The sequence below is a fragment of the Notolabrus celidotus genome, chromosome 24, assembly GCF_009762535.1.
Source record: "Notolabrus celidotus isolate fNotCel1 chromosome 24, fNotCel1.pri, whole genome shotgun sequence".
NCBI lineage: Eukaryota > Metazoa > Chordata > Actinopteri > Labriformes > Labridae > Notolabrus > Notolabrus celidotus.
Genome location: NC_048295.1, coordinates 5321594 through 5339444, shown reverse-complemented (window position 1 = coordinate 5339444; position 17851 = coordinate 5321594). Strand labels below are relative to the sequence as shown.

General features: G+C 45.6%; 1 protein-coding gene across 2 annotated transcripts; it reads right to left on the bottom strand.

Annotated features, from left to right (window-relative positions):
• Positions 1–1498: 1498 nt before the first annotated feature.
• LOC117808449 (semaphorin-5B-like) lies at positions 1499–16486 on the bottom strand. 2 transcript variants are annotated; one of them, XM_034678205.1, is made up of 21 exons: positions 16335–16486; positions 10128–10316; positions 9923–10022; positions 9741–9849; positions 9549–9647; positions 8912–9125; positions 8547–8832; positions 8316–8451; positions 7990–8197; positions 7702–7909; positions 7186–7303; positions 6710–6894; positions 6431–6574; positions 6193–6340; positions 5862–6087; positions 5564–5785; positions 5321–5491; positions 5082–5231; positions 4759–4794; positions 4149–4360; positions 1499–4057 (listed from the first exon to the last, which is right to left on the bottom strand). In XM_034678205.1, the coding sequence occupies exons 2-21, from the start codon at positions 10270–10272 to the stop codon at positions 3896–3898; spliced, it is 3279 nt and encodes a 1092-aa protein (XP_034534096.1). In that variant the 5' UTR covers positions 10273–10316; positions 16335–16486; the 3' UTR covers positions 1499–3895. The 2 variants fall into 2 exon arrangements, with proteins under 2 accessions (XP_034534096.1, XP_034534095.1); XM_034678204.1 differs by having other exon boundaries at positions 5862–6340; positions 16335–16450.
• Between the last annotated feature and the right edge of the window lie 1365 nt (positions 16487–17851).

Here is a 17851-nt window from a genome sequence, read left to right as displayed (position 1 = left end):
TTCCACCTTTTGTCCAGCAGATGGCAGCATTGTCAAACAAAAGCAGCTAAGGATGCTCACAGGACAGGTGCAGGTGCAGGATGAGGTGTGTTTGAACTGCGACAGGTCTACTCTAGATGGCGATGCTGTTCCAAGAATTAGGTATAACTGCTCAAGCTCTTTGACCATATCAAATCATTTAATGCATATATTGAATTTAAAATAGTGCAAAGACAACATATGAAATGTTGAAACTACTTTTTTTTATTGCCTGATAGAGGATTTCAGCTGCTCAACAGTTCAGCATCTCCTTTGTCGCATTTTTAGTTTCATGATGCTCCAAATTTTTTCAATGGGGGACCAGTCAGGGCTGCAGGCAGGCCAGCTCAGCACCTGGACTCTTCTACTACAGAACCATGCTGTTGTAATACGTGCAGAATGTGGTTTAGCATCATCTTGCTTGAATATGTAAGGTCTTCCTGAAAAAGGCATTGTCTGGATGGAAACCTGTATATATTGTTCAGCATTAATGGAGCCTGATGTAAAATTCTAGGTATATAGAAGAGGCCTTCTAAAAATGGAAGTGTATCCTATATGTTGTTTAATATTTAAGAAGTTTTGCTCCAGTTTTCAAGCTGATAAATACAGGGAAATGTAGGGCACAATGCAGGAGTGTGGTCTATACCTTTACGAAAGGTTAGATGGCATAGTAGTGCTGCTCACTGGACTTTCAACTGTTAAAAGTGTGTGTACAGAGAAAAATAGGAACACCAAGTGGTTAAAAATAACTACGAGTAACCATTAAGGCCTGTGTCCAACACATGCATTTTATGCGCTTGGAGCATCTTTGATGTCAGAGCGCTTCTTTCCAGCACTTATAGGTTCCAAAAGATGACTCACGCACTTCAATAGGAGCTGACAGCACAAAATCTGCTGATAGTGGACAGATCTTTAGGAAGCTCTTTCAGGCTGAAACAACGCTTCATTTAAATCCAGACAACTAAGACTTCCTGCTGCCCTCAAATACTTAAGACATCTCTGGTATTCAACCCAAAGTAAAGAACTTTAAAACTAATTGTGATGCCAAAACAAACCAATCAATGACACCATTAACCCCCTATCCCACCTCATGAAGGTGTGAGAGCACACTACCTGCCGTAACGTGATCCAGATTCTGCAGGCCGAGGATGTGAGGCTGAATCATCTCCTGCTCCTCCACCAGGTACTCCTTTAGCATCAATTATTCAACAGTTTTGATCTCTTAACCTGAAGGCATGAAAAATAAACATCATAAACAGGATGTAAAGGAAGAAATGGAGGAGATCGAGCTCTTAGTGACACACCTGCGCGGCTTTCCTCTCCAGGATAATAAATTATTAAGGACAAGAGAGGGTCACTTTAAGTCCTGTCTTCTTGTTTGTGCTTCATTCATTTGCTGACTTAATTTTTCTACTAGAACTCTCATTAATGTCAGTGTCTTAGGTAAATATATACAAAATAGCACAGAATTCAACTAGTATTCAGCTTATAGCGAAACACTGGCACCAAAATGTATTTATTCATCTTTTTTACAGTGTACATTATACAAAAATATAGAGTACCAAACGTTTTGAGTGTCCAAAAGGCAGTGTTCAGTCAAATTCACATCAAAAGGCGTCCATTTGGAGGAAAAACAAATTAATTCAGGGATAATTCCACAAAATTCCTCTTAAAAACTAACATTTCAACCATCTGGGAAATATTATACACACAAAAATGTTTGTAGAGTTTACAAAAACGTGCTGATATTTGTGTTAGAGTGTCAGTGCATGCAGTCACTCTTACACAAACACATCTTATCAGGGCTGTTCTTGTTTTCATGCTACATCACAGAGACACCTGAATTAGATTCACGTTGCTCGCACTTCAAAAAGATAAGATCTGCAATTTAAAATTAACAGCATGGGATTTAAATATTAACACAACTGGACCAGGATGTGTCAGAAAAACACATATCTAGCTTCAAACAACATTTAAAGGTTTTATATGTAGAGTTTATACTGTGATCTTACGTGCAGGATCCTGCTCGTTCTGTTTGGTACCCTGTGGGTCTTTGCTGATGCTCTCCCTGCCTTGGCTTTTTGTGCACATGAAAGAGAGGGGAGGTGTGCTCTCCCTGCCTCAGGCTTTGGAAGGGCAGGGAGCTCTCAGAACAGAGCTATACCGCCAAATATAACTTTTTTTCTGCAAATAAATAATTGTTTTTGACTGAAGTGGTCCTAGCTTAACTATGGGATGTTCATTTATCTTATTCACCCAAGTTTCAGTTTTTAAAATAAAGTTACTGTCCTCTTTTCTTTCCTAAATTAAAAGAACAAAGTTAAGTAAAGTTTATCTGGAAGGAAATCTGTTAAAAGTTCTAATTAATTTCACTGCTGAAGATTTTCCTCAAATCAGAAAGGCTTGTTTGTCTTGTTTTACGTGACTGTTGTTTCCGTTAATTTTCACGCATTGAAAATAAACTGTAAAGACTTGAAACCAAGTTACATTGGAATTCATTTAGACCCCCCCAAAAAAAGTAAGGCCCAGGTTTAAAAGCACTAGAATCCACTTAAAACCATCACAGTGATACATATTGTACAACACATATTGAAAACAATCCTGCTCCGGTGTGAGGCTGTGATATTTACAAGTTTCGCTGCTGCAGTATATTTGGTGATTTTTGAACAATAACCTTTGTGCATGTATGTCAGAAAAAGAGAAAAGAGAGTGACAAAGAAATGCCCGATAATCTCACAAAATCCAAATACTCAAAATACAGTATCTCCATGGAACACCCCAGAGATACCTCAAATAATCCGACAAATGTTTAACATTGTACAGTACAAAGTGAGGTGAGTCAAACAAAGTGTCCTCTTCAGTGTTGTTCGGCTAAAGAGTAAAAATTAAAGCACAAGTCTCTTTTCAGTCCTCCATATTTTTCAGGCAACCTGCACTCAAGTGTCCACGCCAGGTAGTTCCAATAAAAACACCATAAGTATTAGTCCCCGCCTGGAAATGAAGGTTCTCACAAAGTCTGGAGTCTCTGTGAAGCCCAGGAGTTATGGTTCCCACCCTGCTTTTGCCCTGAGCACAAACTGAGCACCTCAGGGTGGGTGTTTGAAGAGGAAAGGGTGAAAAAAGTTGGTTTACGCAGGCTAGCTTATGCCGCTGTAATTGTGTCATTGTAGCTTGCACACAGATGCATCCCAGAAATGTTCCTCGAATAGCTCCTCCTTATAGATGCGTTCATTGTCCATGCGACCGGTGAACTGATCCCTCCTCAAGCAAAAGAAGAAAGCTTTCAAAGATATGAAGAAACAACTACAAGCTGTCATGCAGGACTGTGGAAAAAAAAGAGCACTCAAGCTGTGTTCAGACCAGAAGGGGAGTGAAAGTCGGTCTTGTGTTACTTGTGTGTGAGTTCAGCTGCAAGATCTTTGTGAACATCCCAGCTAGTGTCATCAATTTGCCCTCCTGAAGTAGTCTAAAACCAAATAGAATGAGTCTGGGTTCATAAAACCATCCAAAATCTGTTATTTCAACATGAATTTGCAGACATGTTGAACTTCTTGTAAGCTGTTGCCACAAATAAACTTCTGTTCAATAGAGAGCCAATAATGTCACATTGAAAGAGTCCCTTTGAGACTGTTTGTAATGAGGTCTGTGGATGAAGGTAAAGTATGCTACTGAAGATTTCAAGATGTTGGTTTTTAGTTGCTGTTAAAAATTGGAGATATCTGAATTCTTGGCACGTTATTGTGAAAGATATTAAAGTGAAGTGGGACCTCAAGGTGTCAAGGCAAATCTGCAAAATTTGGGTGTTTTGGTTAGAGTCTAACATCAGGTGTATTTTGTGACACTTGCAGGTGGTTCATGTTCAGACTGTGGTCTCCTCTCAGCTGTGCAGGTAGGTCCTGCAGGGGGAGTCCGGGTGGTAGTCGTACTTGCTCAGGCTGGTGGGGTAGTAAGTGGTCGTGAACATGTTGGTGGGGGGCAGCGGGGAGGGGAAGTGGTTGCACGTCTCGTCGTTGACATGGAGGTTGTTCTTGTTGAGCGTCTGAAGAGTGGAGACATAAAGAAAGTTTGTACCTGTCCGATAAAGGTGACAACGGGAGAGTTGAGATGAAGAATCAGAGAAATCAGCCCACCTTGAACTCCATGGGGATGTACTTCTCGTTCTTTGGCGTGGCGTTGCCCTGCTTGTTGTAGGTCAGGTGGTTGGGGGTGCTCGGGTGGATGACGGCTGACTCTGCAGACGGGCGGTTCAGGTGGTGGCAGTACGAGTAGGTGAGCGCTGACAGTAATGCTGCTGCAAAGAAACTGGCCAAACCTACAGCGACCAACTGGAACAGAGTGAAGGCTGGAACAAGAAGGAGGTAGAAGGAGAGGAGGTTGGGAACAAATTAAAGGCTTGTAGTGTCAGAAAATATCAACAAAAGTTATGTTTCTGTTGATTTTGATCATGCATTTGAAGAAAACTTTTAACACGTTGCCAACAAGGGGTGCTTAAATCTACTTTTTTGGATTGCATAAACTCAGCCCTACTGAGCATGCTCAGAACGCCAAACTTTTCACCTTGACTTTATCTACATCATGCAACATTCTGCAGCAGGAACATTGTGTTTCCACATGCCTGGAGACAGTGATGAAACCACAGTGGTTGAGATTTACTTTGCAACAGGAGATTGAAGTACAAAATGTTGTGTGCACAAGGAAGGAAACACATTTATTGTGGAGATGTAATTTGTTTTCACTCACTCCCACAGCTCTGGTTCTCCTGTCCCGGTAAAATAACTGAGAAAGACAAAGAAGAGACAAAAAATCGTAGTGAGGTAGAATCACTGCAGAAAGAGAGAGAGATCAAACAGACAAGTTAATTTCTAAAAAGCTTCATTGTTCTCATCGAGTCTCTGCTGACACCTCACTTAATTCATCTTTTTAATTCTACCAAGGGAACACGTCAGCGTTTACTGCGTCTGATTAAACCTTTGTGTGACTCCGACTGGATTTTTCCCCCTCACATCAGCAACAGTCTGCAGAAAAATTTACAGCTTATAAAAAAAACCCCTCTGTGTGCTCACCGGGCACCTCGTGAGGCTGGCAGGGCCGAGACTGTGTGATGTTCCCCTGACAGAGACCGGACTCTGGCTCCTGATCCTCCCCACAGTGACGAGTGCGATGCTGCAGACTTTCATCATCACAGTCCCCCCAGCTTGTCCAGTCGCCCCAACCTGAGGACGAAAGACGAGAAAGGACAGAGGGGGTTAAAACACTACATCAGGACATTTTTTACGTCAAATGCAGCTGTTTCTCATCGTACCTTCACATGTGTGTGTGTTACAGAGCGCCTCTTCAGTGTGCAGGCCGATGCAGATGTCTCCTCCACTCGCAGGCTGAGGGTTACTGCAGGTCCGAGTCCTCTGGTAGTGTCCCCCTCCACAGCTGGAGGAGCAGGGAGACCAGGAGGACCAACAAGACCAGGCTCCATTCACTGAAGCAGATCCTGTGTTAAAGTATCTACCTGCTATTGTACAGCTGTGTGTGTTTGTGTGTGTGTTTCTACCTGGGCAGGGCTGAGTGTTGCAGTCCTGATACTCCACCGGGGATCCCACGCAGGCGCTGGGATTGGTCCGACCCTCTGCAGTCATGCAGCTGCGTTTCCTCGTCCTGAAGCCTCTGGAGCACTGCTGCGAACAGGTGGACCATGTTTCCCATGATCCCCAGCGCACACCTTGAGGCTGAGACAGAGTCTGACCGCTTGTCTTCACCAGGCCTTCGACCAGAGCTGAAAACACACAGCAGGAGAAGTTGCAGGGTCAGTGTATTCCTCATATGTCACCCTGTCTGGTTCCTGTACTCACAGTCTGTCTGGCACGCTCCGGTCCCGTCATTAGGACAGAATCTGGTCTCCAGCTTCTTCTTGCCGAGCTGGAGCTGCTGAGGGTCAGGGAGCAGGGCCCGGCAGGTGTACCTGAACCTCTGCTCCTGCCTTGATCCATCATGGCTGACGTTGAAAGGTATCCAGGGAGTCCAGGGGGTGTTACGGCGCACCTCAGGGCAGGCCTCCAGGTTACAGGCTTTGTACTCCTGGAGAACCAGACCGGGAAGGTTGTTAGTACACTGCAGGTTTTCTCTAGGTCCCTGTTTCCTTTTAAACATTAAATGTTTATATATATAGAAGTATGGCTGTACCACTGAACATCCAGGACAGGTGTTGCCGTTCTCACAGGTCCTGGTCCTGGAGTGGACCCCGCCTCCACATTCAGCACTGCAGTGAGCCCAGGGGCCCCACGCTGTCCACAACATAGGCAGGGGACACGGCTTCTTATCGTTGCACAGCCTGGAAACACAGAGACGCATGAAGACACTGATGTCCATCAATACTTCATATCTAGACATGTTTTACAAGAGTTAGAAGACTCCTCCTCACCTCTCCTCCCGACCCTGGCCCACACAGATCCGGCCCCCATGGCGAGGCGAGGGGTTGTTGCAGGACCGCTGTCTCACTTCAAATCCAATCCCACAGCTGCTGCTGCACTGACCCCAGGAGGACCAAGGAGTCCAGCCGCCGTTCCTGAGGATAGGAAACACAACAAGTTCAACTCTCCTCAACGATCCAAGAAGAAATATTTAAAGTCAGAGCTTGCCTTGAATTGATGGTTGAAGGTTAAAATCTAGAAATTAAATTGACTGAGTTGAAGGTGTGTACCTGGAACAGTTTGCAACCTGAATAGTCGACCCCTTACACTCGAATCCTCCGCACCGGGCCATGGGTCCATCACAGGAGCGGGACCGACACATGCAACTGCTGACCGAGCCTTCGCCGTCATCGTGGTTACACGCCGTCCATGGAGCCCAAGGACCAAATCCGCCATCTTGTGTCAGATTCCTCATCTGCAGAGGGGATTTAAACTTCAGTGTTCATCGACAGCTTCATGCACCAATATTTGTCCAAATGGGAGTATAACAAAGATAATACCATAATATTGTAATTTGATTTTAAGAAACAGAGCATCCTTTTGACATTTTTTACATTAGTATAAAAAGAAACAAGAGAGTTATGCAGAGCAGAAGGAAATCAAATAATCTGAAAGCTACTTTTTAGACATTATTTTGTTAATTAAGGAACATACTGAGGCCCTGAGAGGCCTAGAAACTCTGCACTCCAGTATAAATCAGACTTACCGGACACTCTGTGATGTTCTGGATCCAGTGGTTCATGTTGGAGCTCTCTTCGATGGTCGTGCAGCGCTTCTGTTTGAGGTCCCATCCACAGTACGGGTCCCGCGCCTCCAAACAGTGACTAAATGGAGAGCAGATACTCAGTCGGGATAATCAATGTTTAGTAAGACTGTCAACATATCTTAGCAGAGACTTTATTTGGATCCAACTCTTGTAATGCCTGATTATTTAATACCTTGCCAAACTGTAAACTGGCCGCTACAACAGCAGATTGTTTAAATTAACGGGGCTTTTAACATAATCATCTTTGTCAGCGTTTATTGCAGCGATGCTTCAGCCAGCCTTACATTTAAATCTGTAGCTGCAGCAGGCTCGTATATCTTACTGAACATTTCCAAGGTGAGTTATTCATCTTGTACAGCAGATTACAACACTCTCTTTAGAGCCACCACACTTCATTTCACCTCTCAGATCATGGGAGTTGCTGATCTACCAGACTAGCAGATGGTGTCACCTCACCTTTCCGTTGGGTAGCTGGAGCAGCGCTCTAACGGGATCTTCACCAGCCTGTCATCGAGCCCCACAAACAGAGACCTGTCACTGTGGAGGAGTCTCAGGCTCTTTATCGGAGCCAGTTTCCCCTCAGGGAGGATCCTGAGTTCCTCCAGGTAGCAGCCATGGAGGCTTTTATTGGTTGTAGAAAGCGCCTTCATGATGGTGCCGTATTCTGATTGGACAGAAGAACAGGGAAGTGTTCATTTAACACCCTCTCCAAAGTCTGGACCTCCTCTGTCGGGTCGTTCTCACCTGTGCCGATGTACATGACGTGGTAGAGTCTGTCCTGGCCCTGCACCACGTCCACCACCAGCTTGGAGAAACGCAGGTTGTCCTGGGTGAACAGGGGGTTGATGGTGACCGGCTGGACCACATCGTTCATGAGGAAGAGTCTCTGTGCGTCCTGGAGGCTGCGCTCGGTCAGGTTGCCTCCGGGGCCGCCCTCCTCCAGAGTCCCACACTTAGAAAACGGGGAAGGAGGAGAGAAATGTAATATCCTATCAGGGTGATAGTAGTGATAAGGAAACCAGTATTTGCAAGTCAAGGACAGCAAAGAGAGCAGTGTGTTGTAAAGTTACCTGAAAGTTGGGGATGGGGTTTGGTGTGGCGAGCCAGGCGGTGCGAGGGTTCTCCTGGTAGCGAAAGGGTCCGTTAAAGGCCTGAGTGATGGAGCTCAAGTTGAAGGCACAGATAGCAGAGGCTGAAATACTGTTCCTACAGGAGAGGAGAGGAGAGGATGATCAAGGTGAGATACCAGCAGGATCAAAAGAAGGACAGAGCCGTAAATCACTTCCTGGTTCATCACTCACACGTTGGTGGTGAAGATCCCGTAGATCAGGTCCTGCTCGGGGAGGTAGAACGTGCTCTGCAGCTCGTTGAAGTAGAAGGGGATCTCTCCGGAGCGGGAGCAGTTCAGCCGAGCCTTCATGAAGGTCGTCCAGGTGTCCTCTAACAGGAAACGTCCGCCCATGTCGTTCTTACAGACCCGGGCCACGCGGGACACCACCATCTTCCCACAGTCATTCTCCACCGCCGTTTCTCTCAGGAAGAAGTAGGCGAAGCGACCGATCTCGTACACGGACACAAAATGAGGCTCTGAGGACGGAGAGGTAAGAAAACACGAGTCAAACAGGAACCACGCGAGCAGAGGGACGAACCGGCGTTTTGTCTTTACCGTTCAGCCATTTGGAGTTGTACTGAGCAGAGCGGAGCGGCGGCATGTTCCCAAGACTCCGGTAGATCACCGGGTCGCGTCCGGAGAAGTCGATCACTGTTGCCGCGTACAGCTCACCGCGCTCTGTGACCATGGCGGTGGAGTTGTGACGCGGGTCGTAGGGGCATCGAGCCACGCCGTTCACAGAGTCCAACACCTGACTCATGTTACTGATCTGAGAGAGGACAGAGGACGTTTAAAATACTGAACGTACGAAAAATGAAAGCCACACTTGTCTTCTTTCTTCCATTTCTTTACAGACTTGTCTCTTGTGGGGGAGGTACTGCGTACACCCTAACCTGGGAGGGGTGAGCACTAGCTTGAACGGGCCTCTCACTTGTGCTCAGCCTTCTACTTCCTAACATCTCTTTAGGCACTCTGTTTTCTGTCTTCTCTTCCCTCATGAAAAGGGGGAAGTACGGGAGGTAGAGCGTACACCCAAACCAGCCAGAGGTGAGCTCTAGCTTAACAAGTGTCCCACCCTGGCTCTTCCATCTTCTTCCTAACACCCCTCTTCGTACTCCCAGAGCGTACACCCAGCAGAAGAAACCAAAAGGAGTCAGTGTAGACCTTTCTTTCTTCAGTCTTTGGTACCAACCTGCCTGGTCACACAGATGGGGGTGAAAGCGTTCGTCCCACACGTGAAGAGCGTCGTCCCGCTTATCAACAACACCCTGACGTAGTTCTGACACTCCTCCTGCAGAGAAACAAACACCAACACTTTGATTTCATGAACGAGAAGCCTCTTTGATTCATGTTTGATAAAGTGATCAAAAACTGAGCCCTCTACCTCCGTCTTCCCTTTGCTCTGACACGAGCGCTTTGTCTCCTCATCAGGTGACCAGTCTGTCGCCTGAATCAGTGAAGCGTTGCTCAAACTCAGTCTGAAGAGGAAGTTCCTGTGAGAGAGATTCTTTATGTTAGCACAGGATTCAACATGCTGCATGTTTCTTGAACTGTCAGGTGTTTCACCTCGCTCCCACTACGATCTGGTTCCTGCTGAGGTCCAGGGCCAGCTGGGAGAAATCCTTTGCTCCTCGGTGGGAAAACTCTGACGTCCAAGGCCTCAATGCTGCACGAGAGGAAGGAGGAGATGAGGTGAGTGAAGACCAAACAAAGAGGAAGAGATATCTCTCTGTTGCATGAAGGGAAACCCTGCAGGCGTCGACACACTCACCTTGATATGAAACGACAGGATGCTCTTTCCTGCTGCAGTCTGCCGGTTTGACCTCCGGCTGCTGGGACAGACACATGGACGAGAAGACAACGAGCAGGAGGCCGCAGGGGGAGAGAGACCATGCCCCCCACCCTGACGTTAACATAGCTACAACCACATCCAGTCCTCTGTTAGGTCCTTAGGAAACACCTGCAGGAGAGGAGAAGAAGTCTAAAATGCAAAGTTTTGTTGTGCAGGAATTGAGCAGGATACGGATGTTTCTGCAGGAACATTTTACTTTGGTGATCATAAACATCCCTCCCTGCTCTCTCCATCCATCTGACTCCGTCTCCTCCCCTCTGCCGTCTCTGACTGTCTGCTCTCTCTGTCGTGTCAGCACGACCCGGTCACGGCTAATTCACCTCAAAAGGCCCCGAGCCGCCAATCTCTCTGAGGCCGACTCTGAAGCCGAGGGCGCCGTCAACAGAAATCTTTATGACTGAGAAGAGGCATTCAGAGACAAGGCTGGGCCCGCAGCCAAACACGGGGGGTGTGAACTTTGAGCTGTGAGCCCCATGAGGGGTCTTTGTGTCAACATCAGAATCCGTTTGTGTTCATCAAATCTGCTCGGAGTCGGTGATACGATGACGATTAGCCTTCATAACGCAGCATAAGCTCTTTGACACAGTAAGTGTCACAAGATGCAGGAAAGTTTGATGTAATCTCATCTAAATGGTAAGTTTCATGATCTCTGAATGCTGAATCAACAGGTGTAATGTGAGTTATGAATCCTTGTGGAGATCGACTGCATTGAGGAAGAAAAGTTTTATGAAACCCTGAAGTGTTAAAGGTTGAAAACACAACAAACTGTGGAGCTGTGGAGTCAGAATGAAGTGATTTCAACACCATGAGGCTGCAGGTACGACACACTCAAATCTTAGATGCATTGTGGGTAATACAGGTGCTCGGTTTTTACAAAAACTGCTACACCCACACCTGAATTAACGCAATACTGCAATCGGTCATGCTTTTGTTTTAAGCCCTGTGAGCTTTGGGGTCAAAGTTCAAAGAAGCTTATGTTTCAGTCGGTATCTGAAGAAGCTGATCTGATTTACCTGATTTCAGACTTCTACATGAAACCACTGAAGCTCTTCTCTAGTTTAAAAGATATGATAAACTTCTTCCCTCCTTCCCTCCCTCCCTCCTTTGACTCGTCTCCCTGCAGCTGCTCCTCGCTCTGCAGAAAAGGTTTTCCTGTGAATGTGAGCCTGTCGGCGGCTCTCCAGGAGGACTGAATGTGAGTGAAGCAGAGGTTTTTTGCTGCTTAATGAAGCGACAGGAGCCGAGCCTCCACCGCTGGCCCCGCTTTTGTTCTGTGCCAACGCTCCCCCTCGCCCTGCAAAGGCGGGCCGGCGAGAGGCCTTGTGTTCTGGGGATTTATCTTTTCAGCAGACGTCAGTCAGATTCTCCAGGGGCAGCCGGGAATATAAGGATGCAGATACTCGCTGTGTGATCGGTGCAGAGAGAGCTCGGTTACAGTTTGAGAAGGTTAAATCAATAAACTCAGGACAGTTTAGATGCTTTTGTGAAACTACACATCCTCCTACACCTTCTTCTTGGTTTCCTCTGATGCCCTTTCAACTTTCCTCCTTCCTTCCCTTCATCTCTCACACAGATTCTGCAGAATCTTTAGGTGCAGGTAGGCGCTTAAAGGTCTACTTTTAAAGTTTATTTAAGCCTTTATCAAGAGAACAGAGTGATGCATGGAGCAGGAAACTGGGAGGACAAACACAAGGCCAAACCAGCACCAAACGATCTATATCTTGGCCTGTAATCCTGTATAAGTTTTTAGGTGTTAAGAAGTCAGCTGTTTCTTTGTGCTTCAGATTTCAGAGTCAGTGTTGACAGGAAGTAGGAAGTGAAAGCTCTCTCACATCCAGTCATGTTGTTTTTCTGGTGCCAGGAGTGTGTTGGAACATTCATCTCCTCATGTCGCTGCATGTGTTGGAAAAACAGCATAAAGCTTCGACAATCTGAGGAGAGATTAGAAACAGAGTCTCTGATTCATGTGAGTGTGTTTGGACTGTGGGAAGGGAAAAAAACACGGAGGGGACATGTGACCTCCACACTGCTGCTGCTGCTGTGGATTTACCCCCAGAAGAGAAGTCTGAGGCGTGGTTTCTCTGTATCAATAAGTCTGACAGGTGTATTTCTGATCTTCCAGCACAGCTCTGTTCACAGTGTGATTTTCCTCCAGACTAATCCTCCTCACTGGAGTCTCTGCCAGTCGGTCTTCTGCGCTGAGCTCAAACATCACATGAGGCCGGGTGGAGGAAACACAGACATGGTTTAAGAGCTGTCAGAGAAACACTGACCAGAGAGCTCTCTTTATTTACCTTCAGGCATAAATCATGCATCCAGCACATCGTATCATCGACTAGACGACAGCCAAAAAATACAGATGAGTGATGGACCATATTTTCTTAACTTTAAGAGGTGTCCCCGTCCACAGAGAATTGTAGCCCAGCTTGCCTGCCGGTCACCTTGGAATTTTCTGGGAGCTCACCAGCACTCATTGTGGCTACAGGAGCACTAGCCTAATGTAACTTATACGACCCCACTTCAAAAAAACTGAAATATCCCTTTAATGCATGCAAATAATGATTTTTTATGATGAGAGTGGTCCTGACTGAAATACTGATGACTCCAAGCTTGCAGTTAATCCTCTAAAGTCAGAGTTACACATAAACACATCGTGCAAGGCAGAGGTAGACAAGCAACTCCAGAGTCCTGCAAGGTGAACTCACTTCCCTTAAAGAGAGATAATCTTCCTCTTTAACCAGATCTCTCTCTCTCTCTGCGGGGATCCTCTCTGTGAGGTTCTCAGAGTTACAGTCTGAACCCGTCAGAGACAGAAACATGAACTTTGCACTTTGATCACAGGGATTATGTTGCAGCCATTACAGCCTGTTTCACTGCTGACAACTGGAACAACTGGAGCAAGTCCAAGCTCTTTGTCTCCGGGTCATTCAGACCCCCAAATATGTAAAAACGGGGCTTTGTTTTAAAAACAAAGGAATTCCTTTTTTAGTAAGCTCCATTAAATCAAGATGAACCCTTTTCTCCGAGGTGATATATGACAGGGAAATTAATTGCAAGTAATTATTCCCTAATTCAGACACTCCGTAATTTGTTCCTCCACGGCACCATGAAGAAAAGGAGCGAGTACAGCATCTGACCTTTGTGTATCAGCCTCTTGTCTGAACTCTCTTGTTCTTGGACTTCATCCAGATATCATTAAAAGAAACACTGAATCCCCCGAACGCCCCCCCCCCCCCCTGAAAACCTGAGATTCCTCTCTCTGAATTCCTCTGATTCACAAAACAGCAGCTGCTCCTGAAAGAAAACCTTTAAAGAAAACTCTCCTGTTCACTTAAACTCCTCAAAGTGAACCCAGGAGGAGCAGAGATATAAATTTCAGACGTGGGCAGCTGATGGAGATTTGTTGGTTGGAGTAAAATGTGAACTGAGAGGGCATCCAGAGTCTCTCCATCAAAATATTCAGAGAAGACCATTTCCGAGGCAGTGTTCTCAGCTCCTTCCTACGGGGTGAATGGCCTCTCTGTGCGACCTGCCAACTATCTGCCAATGGGTGCTCTCTTTTACAAGTGAATGGACTGAGTTTAGCCACAGTTAAAAAGACACACTAACGTGCCATGGCCGCGCCACAATGGCCGCCCGGGTAATTTGCCAAACCTAATGATGCCGGTTTGGCCCCGGCGAGAGGAGGTAGAGAGCAGGAATCCTAAAGAGGCTCACAGCTGCACCGATCCCTCTCCCCCTATCACTCGTCTGTCTCTTCGTCTATCATCGACTCTGTTTCTTCAGGAAAACAACACAAACACAGCAGACGACTACAAACAAACCTCCTGCATCCCTCGCTTTCTCCTCTCTGCAACTTTACTAACTTTTGTAGAATTCACTGCCAACACACACATATATATTCTCCTCTCCTGGTCAAGCCAAAAGAAAGAGCTAAAAGGAGAGTGAGTATTTGATTTACATTTATCAGGTGACAGAGAAACAGCTCCAAACAAATGCTAATGTCGCTCTTTTGCTGCGGTCACATGGGTTTAAGTTAGAGGTGGAGGAAAACAGATGGACGACGCTTTCAGGATGGCTTCACAGCAAGACAAGAGACAAGAAACGGAGAGAAAGTTGCAGAGGAAGATTAAATATGTGAAATAGGGACGCATTCACAGCCGCAATGACACGCCAACATCGAGCGGCAACATGCCAACATGACTGATTTCAACGTGCATGTCACGTCATCCTGAAGCAAGACGTGTTCTGAAATAAGAAGTTGAGAGATAAACTTCTGTGTCGTAACTACGTCGTACGATCATGTAGCCCTGAAGAGGCCCACATACGTAACCTGACGTGCACCTATACTCAAAAGTGTAACCAACGCGGCTGCACGCTCTGTGATTGGTCAGCGTTGGTAGCATTGTATTTCGTGCATTTACATTTCTGCAGCTCCAAAATGACAATATAGAGGATATGTAACGGATACAGTAACTGGCGATATGACGAGCATAGAAGTCACACTGCCAACTTCTGTTTAGTTGTTAGAGTACTGCAGAGCGAGGATTATTCATTTGAATTTTGGACTGGATGAATAAAACGTATGCTGACAATATGAACGGCATTTTAAGCTTTAACATGTTCAGTAAAAAGAGTGTTAAAGGAGCAATGCAGCTTCAAGGAGCAAGTCTCAAGAGACTGCAATGAAGTGCAAAGTTTAAGCAAGCTGAAGGTACATTGATGCAAATCTTCTTGGCGTGGTGGGAGGAGTTTGTAATCACAGATTCTGAGAGTCTGAGAATTCATGCGCAACAAACAAGTTTAACTTTCTCCAAAGACTAATGCATCCACTTCCACACCTGACTGACTAAACCTAAAGATGTCACCTTGCAGAGAAGAGTATAAACTCCATAATCTACAACCCAGCACAGCGGGACCACCTGCTGTCACATGACCAGGGTTCAAACTCTGATATCAGCCGGGCAGTGAGATCTGGGTCAGGAAAAATAGGAGCGAGTCCAAGATTGTTCCCGAGGTGAAGAATGAAGTCACATGAGCTCCTTTTCTTCCTCTCGCTGTGCACATGGATGATTTTAGAACCAGGGAGATGACGAAATGTTAGATCTTCAACTCTGAAACATGCAGGAACACAAGCTTTGATAGACAGAGCTGCAGGGGAATAAATAAAAATGTTTCAGCTCCTCAGAGAAGTTTAAAAATATTTGAGTTTGAGTGCGTGTAGCTGCTGCAGAAAACAAATTATTTTAGGTATTTTAATTTGTGCATGACTGGCCGGGACAAAAAAGTACAGATACATATTGATATTGTGCAAACAGAGAGCATATTTCATCAGAGCACATTTTAAAAGATTGTTGTGATGCCGGGAAACAGACTATTATCGTCCTGTAATGATGAACACTTCAAAAACCACAAAGGAGATTAATCTGCTCAATATTTGTGAGTCAGTTCTGATCCTATTACTCTCAAGAACAAGGTAGCAGCAGCTCCTCATGCTTTAAGAGGAAAAACAAGATGCAAAATGTGGCTCATGCTCGGTAAAAGTTTGATCAGGCTCAAGAAAACTCAGCTTTACTTCTTTGAAAGCAACTTTTGCAGAAGTATGCATCCAAAAGAGAGTTAGAAACTGAAGAAAGGATGAAAAGAAGGAAGGAAAAAGGACAATAACAGATACAATCCTGCAAAATTTGAATAATTCTGCAAGTGAAATTACTTAAATGTGAAAGAAACCAAATAAAGAATGGTCTAAAGGTGTATACAAGATTTTATAAAAACACACCAGAGTTAAAGTTAGAGGAAAGAAAACCATGCACATTGAACAAGTACATTTTAAGATCCAGACGTGGGACTCTGATCCAGGTTTTGGGGGGCTGTTCCCCCGTCCTCCTCTCTCAAATCACTCCACACATTTTATTAACCCTCCACATGCTACACTCTGAAGTTAGAGATGGAGGATTAAAAAGGGAGGAGGGAGAGGTTAAAGGTCACGTTATAGATCATTAAAGGAGAAATGAGCCTTTAGGAGAAAACGAGCAGAGAGAGAGAGAAGCAGAGATTTAAAACAACGCACAAAACCAGCAGGAACACACACACTCACACAAACAGAAAACAGGTGATCTAACTCACTGTTTCAGCATCACCACTCGATGATCCGGACTCAAACAGGCAGCTCGGATTCACAAAGCTTCACATGGTGGGAGAGAGACAAGAGAGGAGAGGAGCGGTTACACATCGGCACACAGTGGCACGCTGACCGGAGTGTGTGCAGAGCGGACGGTGGGGGGTGAGAGGCGGGTCGGAGTAAAGGGGTGTGTGTGTGAGGGGGAGCAGGGGGAGCGAGGCAGTCCTGTTTGTGCAGAGCAAACTTTACTCTGTGAATAGCCGGGGATGTCGGCACTGTGTGTGTGTGTGTGAGTGTGTATTGTTGTTTTGGAGAGACACAGTTTCCTTTTTGAGAGAAGATGAAGTCATTCAGGTTGTTTTTATCTTTGATGTGTTTCACAGAGACACAGCAGGATTAAACTAAGACTGTATACTCTGTCTCAAGGTCTTGAATATGCAATGGGCCAGCAGGGGGCGGCTACAACCCTGTTCACACATGCACAAAACTCCCAAAGCGCTCTTGAAATATTCCAGTACAGCCGCATGTGTGAACGCAAACAGATGAAGCTTTAACCCCGACTTCATCCGACTTTATACCCCGACTTCATCCAACTTCATTGGAGGGGAAAACTGGAAGAGAGAGCGAGGAATGACAGGCGACAAAAAGAGCTGCAGGTCGGATTTCAACTCTCACTGGATCTAGCAACATCTCATGAGGCGTACGGGTAAATGCTGTGCTTTAAAACTGCACTAAAGGCAATTCTCTAACAATGTCATGCCTCTACATCCAGGAAAAAACAGTGAAGAGAAGTGAAAGGCTGAATTTGGAGGATTGACGTCGACTCGTTGAGTCAGCTTCTAAGTCAGACAGGAGGGTGAGTGTCTGAGGTGATCCTAAGATCATTGGGGTACAAAGCTTTGGTCCTGGAGGTCGGTCACAGCTGTAGTTTCATTGACACGCAAACAAACGAGGAGAGAGAGAGTCAACAGGAAATGTGATTAACTCAGACAAACACTTTGTTTACATAAACAAAGGAACCAGCCCGGCCTCCAGAGTCACCTGTGTGTGTCAGCACAGAGTCGCTGTTTACAGGTGAAGGAGTTTAATGTCACCAGACAGGGACAAAAAGTTTACAGCTGTATGAAACATGGATGCAAAAACTCTTAAAACAAACACTTCTAAAGATGGAGCATCCTGCAAAGAGATGAAACAACTACATGTAACAGGAGTCAGGTACAAGAAACGATGCAAAATCAACTCAGGCTGGTTTTCCTTCAAGCTCACCATATTTTAAGTTCACCTGTGGACACTTATGTACATTAAATGCACATAAAGCAATAAAAACGACTGTATAAGTGTTTAAATTTACAGTCACAGCCTTTATGAAGTGTCTCGAGGAATAACGAGCGCTCTCTGCTCTCTCACAGAAACACCAGTGAGGCACGGCGAAGGCGAAAGAGTTGACCTTCGATTCAGAAGTTAATGGCACCAATAAATCATCTGAGTGAGAAACTACAGAATTATTTCACCCCCCGTGAGC

Excerpts from the sequence above, each read along its gene's own strand:
- LOC117808449 (XM_034678204.1), bottom strand. The coding sequence starts at position 10,272 with ATGTTAACGTCAGGGTGGGGGGCATGGTCTCTCTCCCCCTGCGGCCTC. Across the intron at positions 6,575-6,709 it reads CAGGTTGCAAACTGTTCCAG|GAACGGCGGCTGGACTCCTT; the intron begins GTACACACCTTC and ends TCCTATCCTCAG. Across the intron at positions 6,341-6,430 it reads GGCCAGGGTCGGGAGGAGAG|GCTGTGCAACGATAAGAAGC; the intron begins GTGAGGAGGAGT and ends CTGTGTTTCCAG.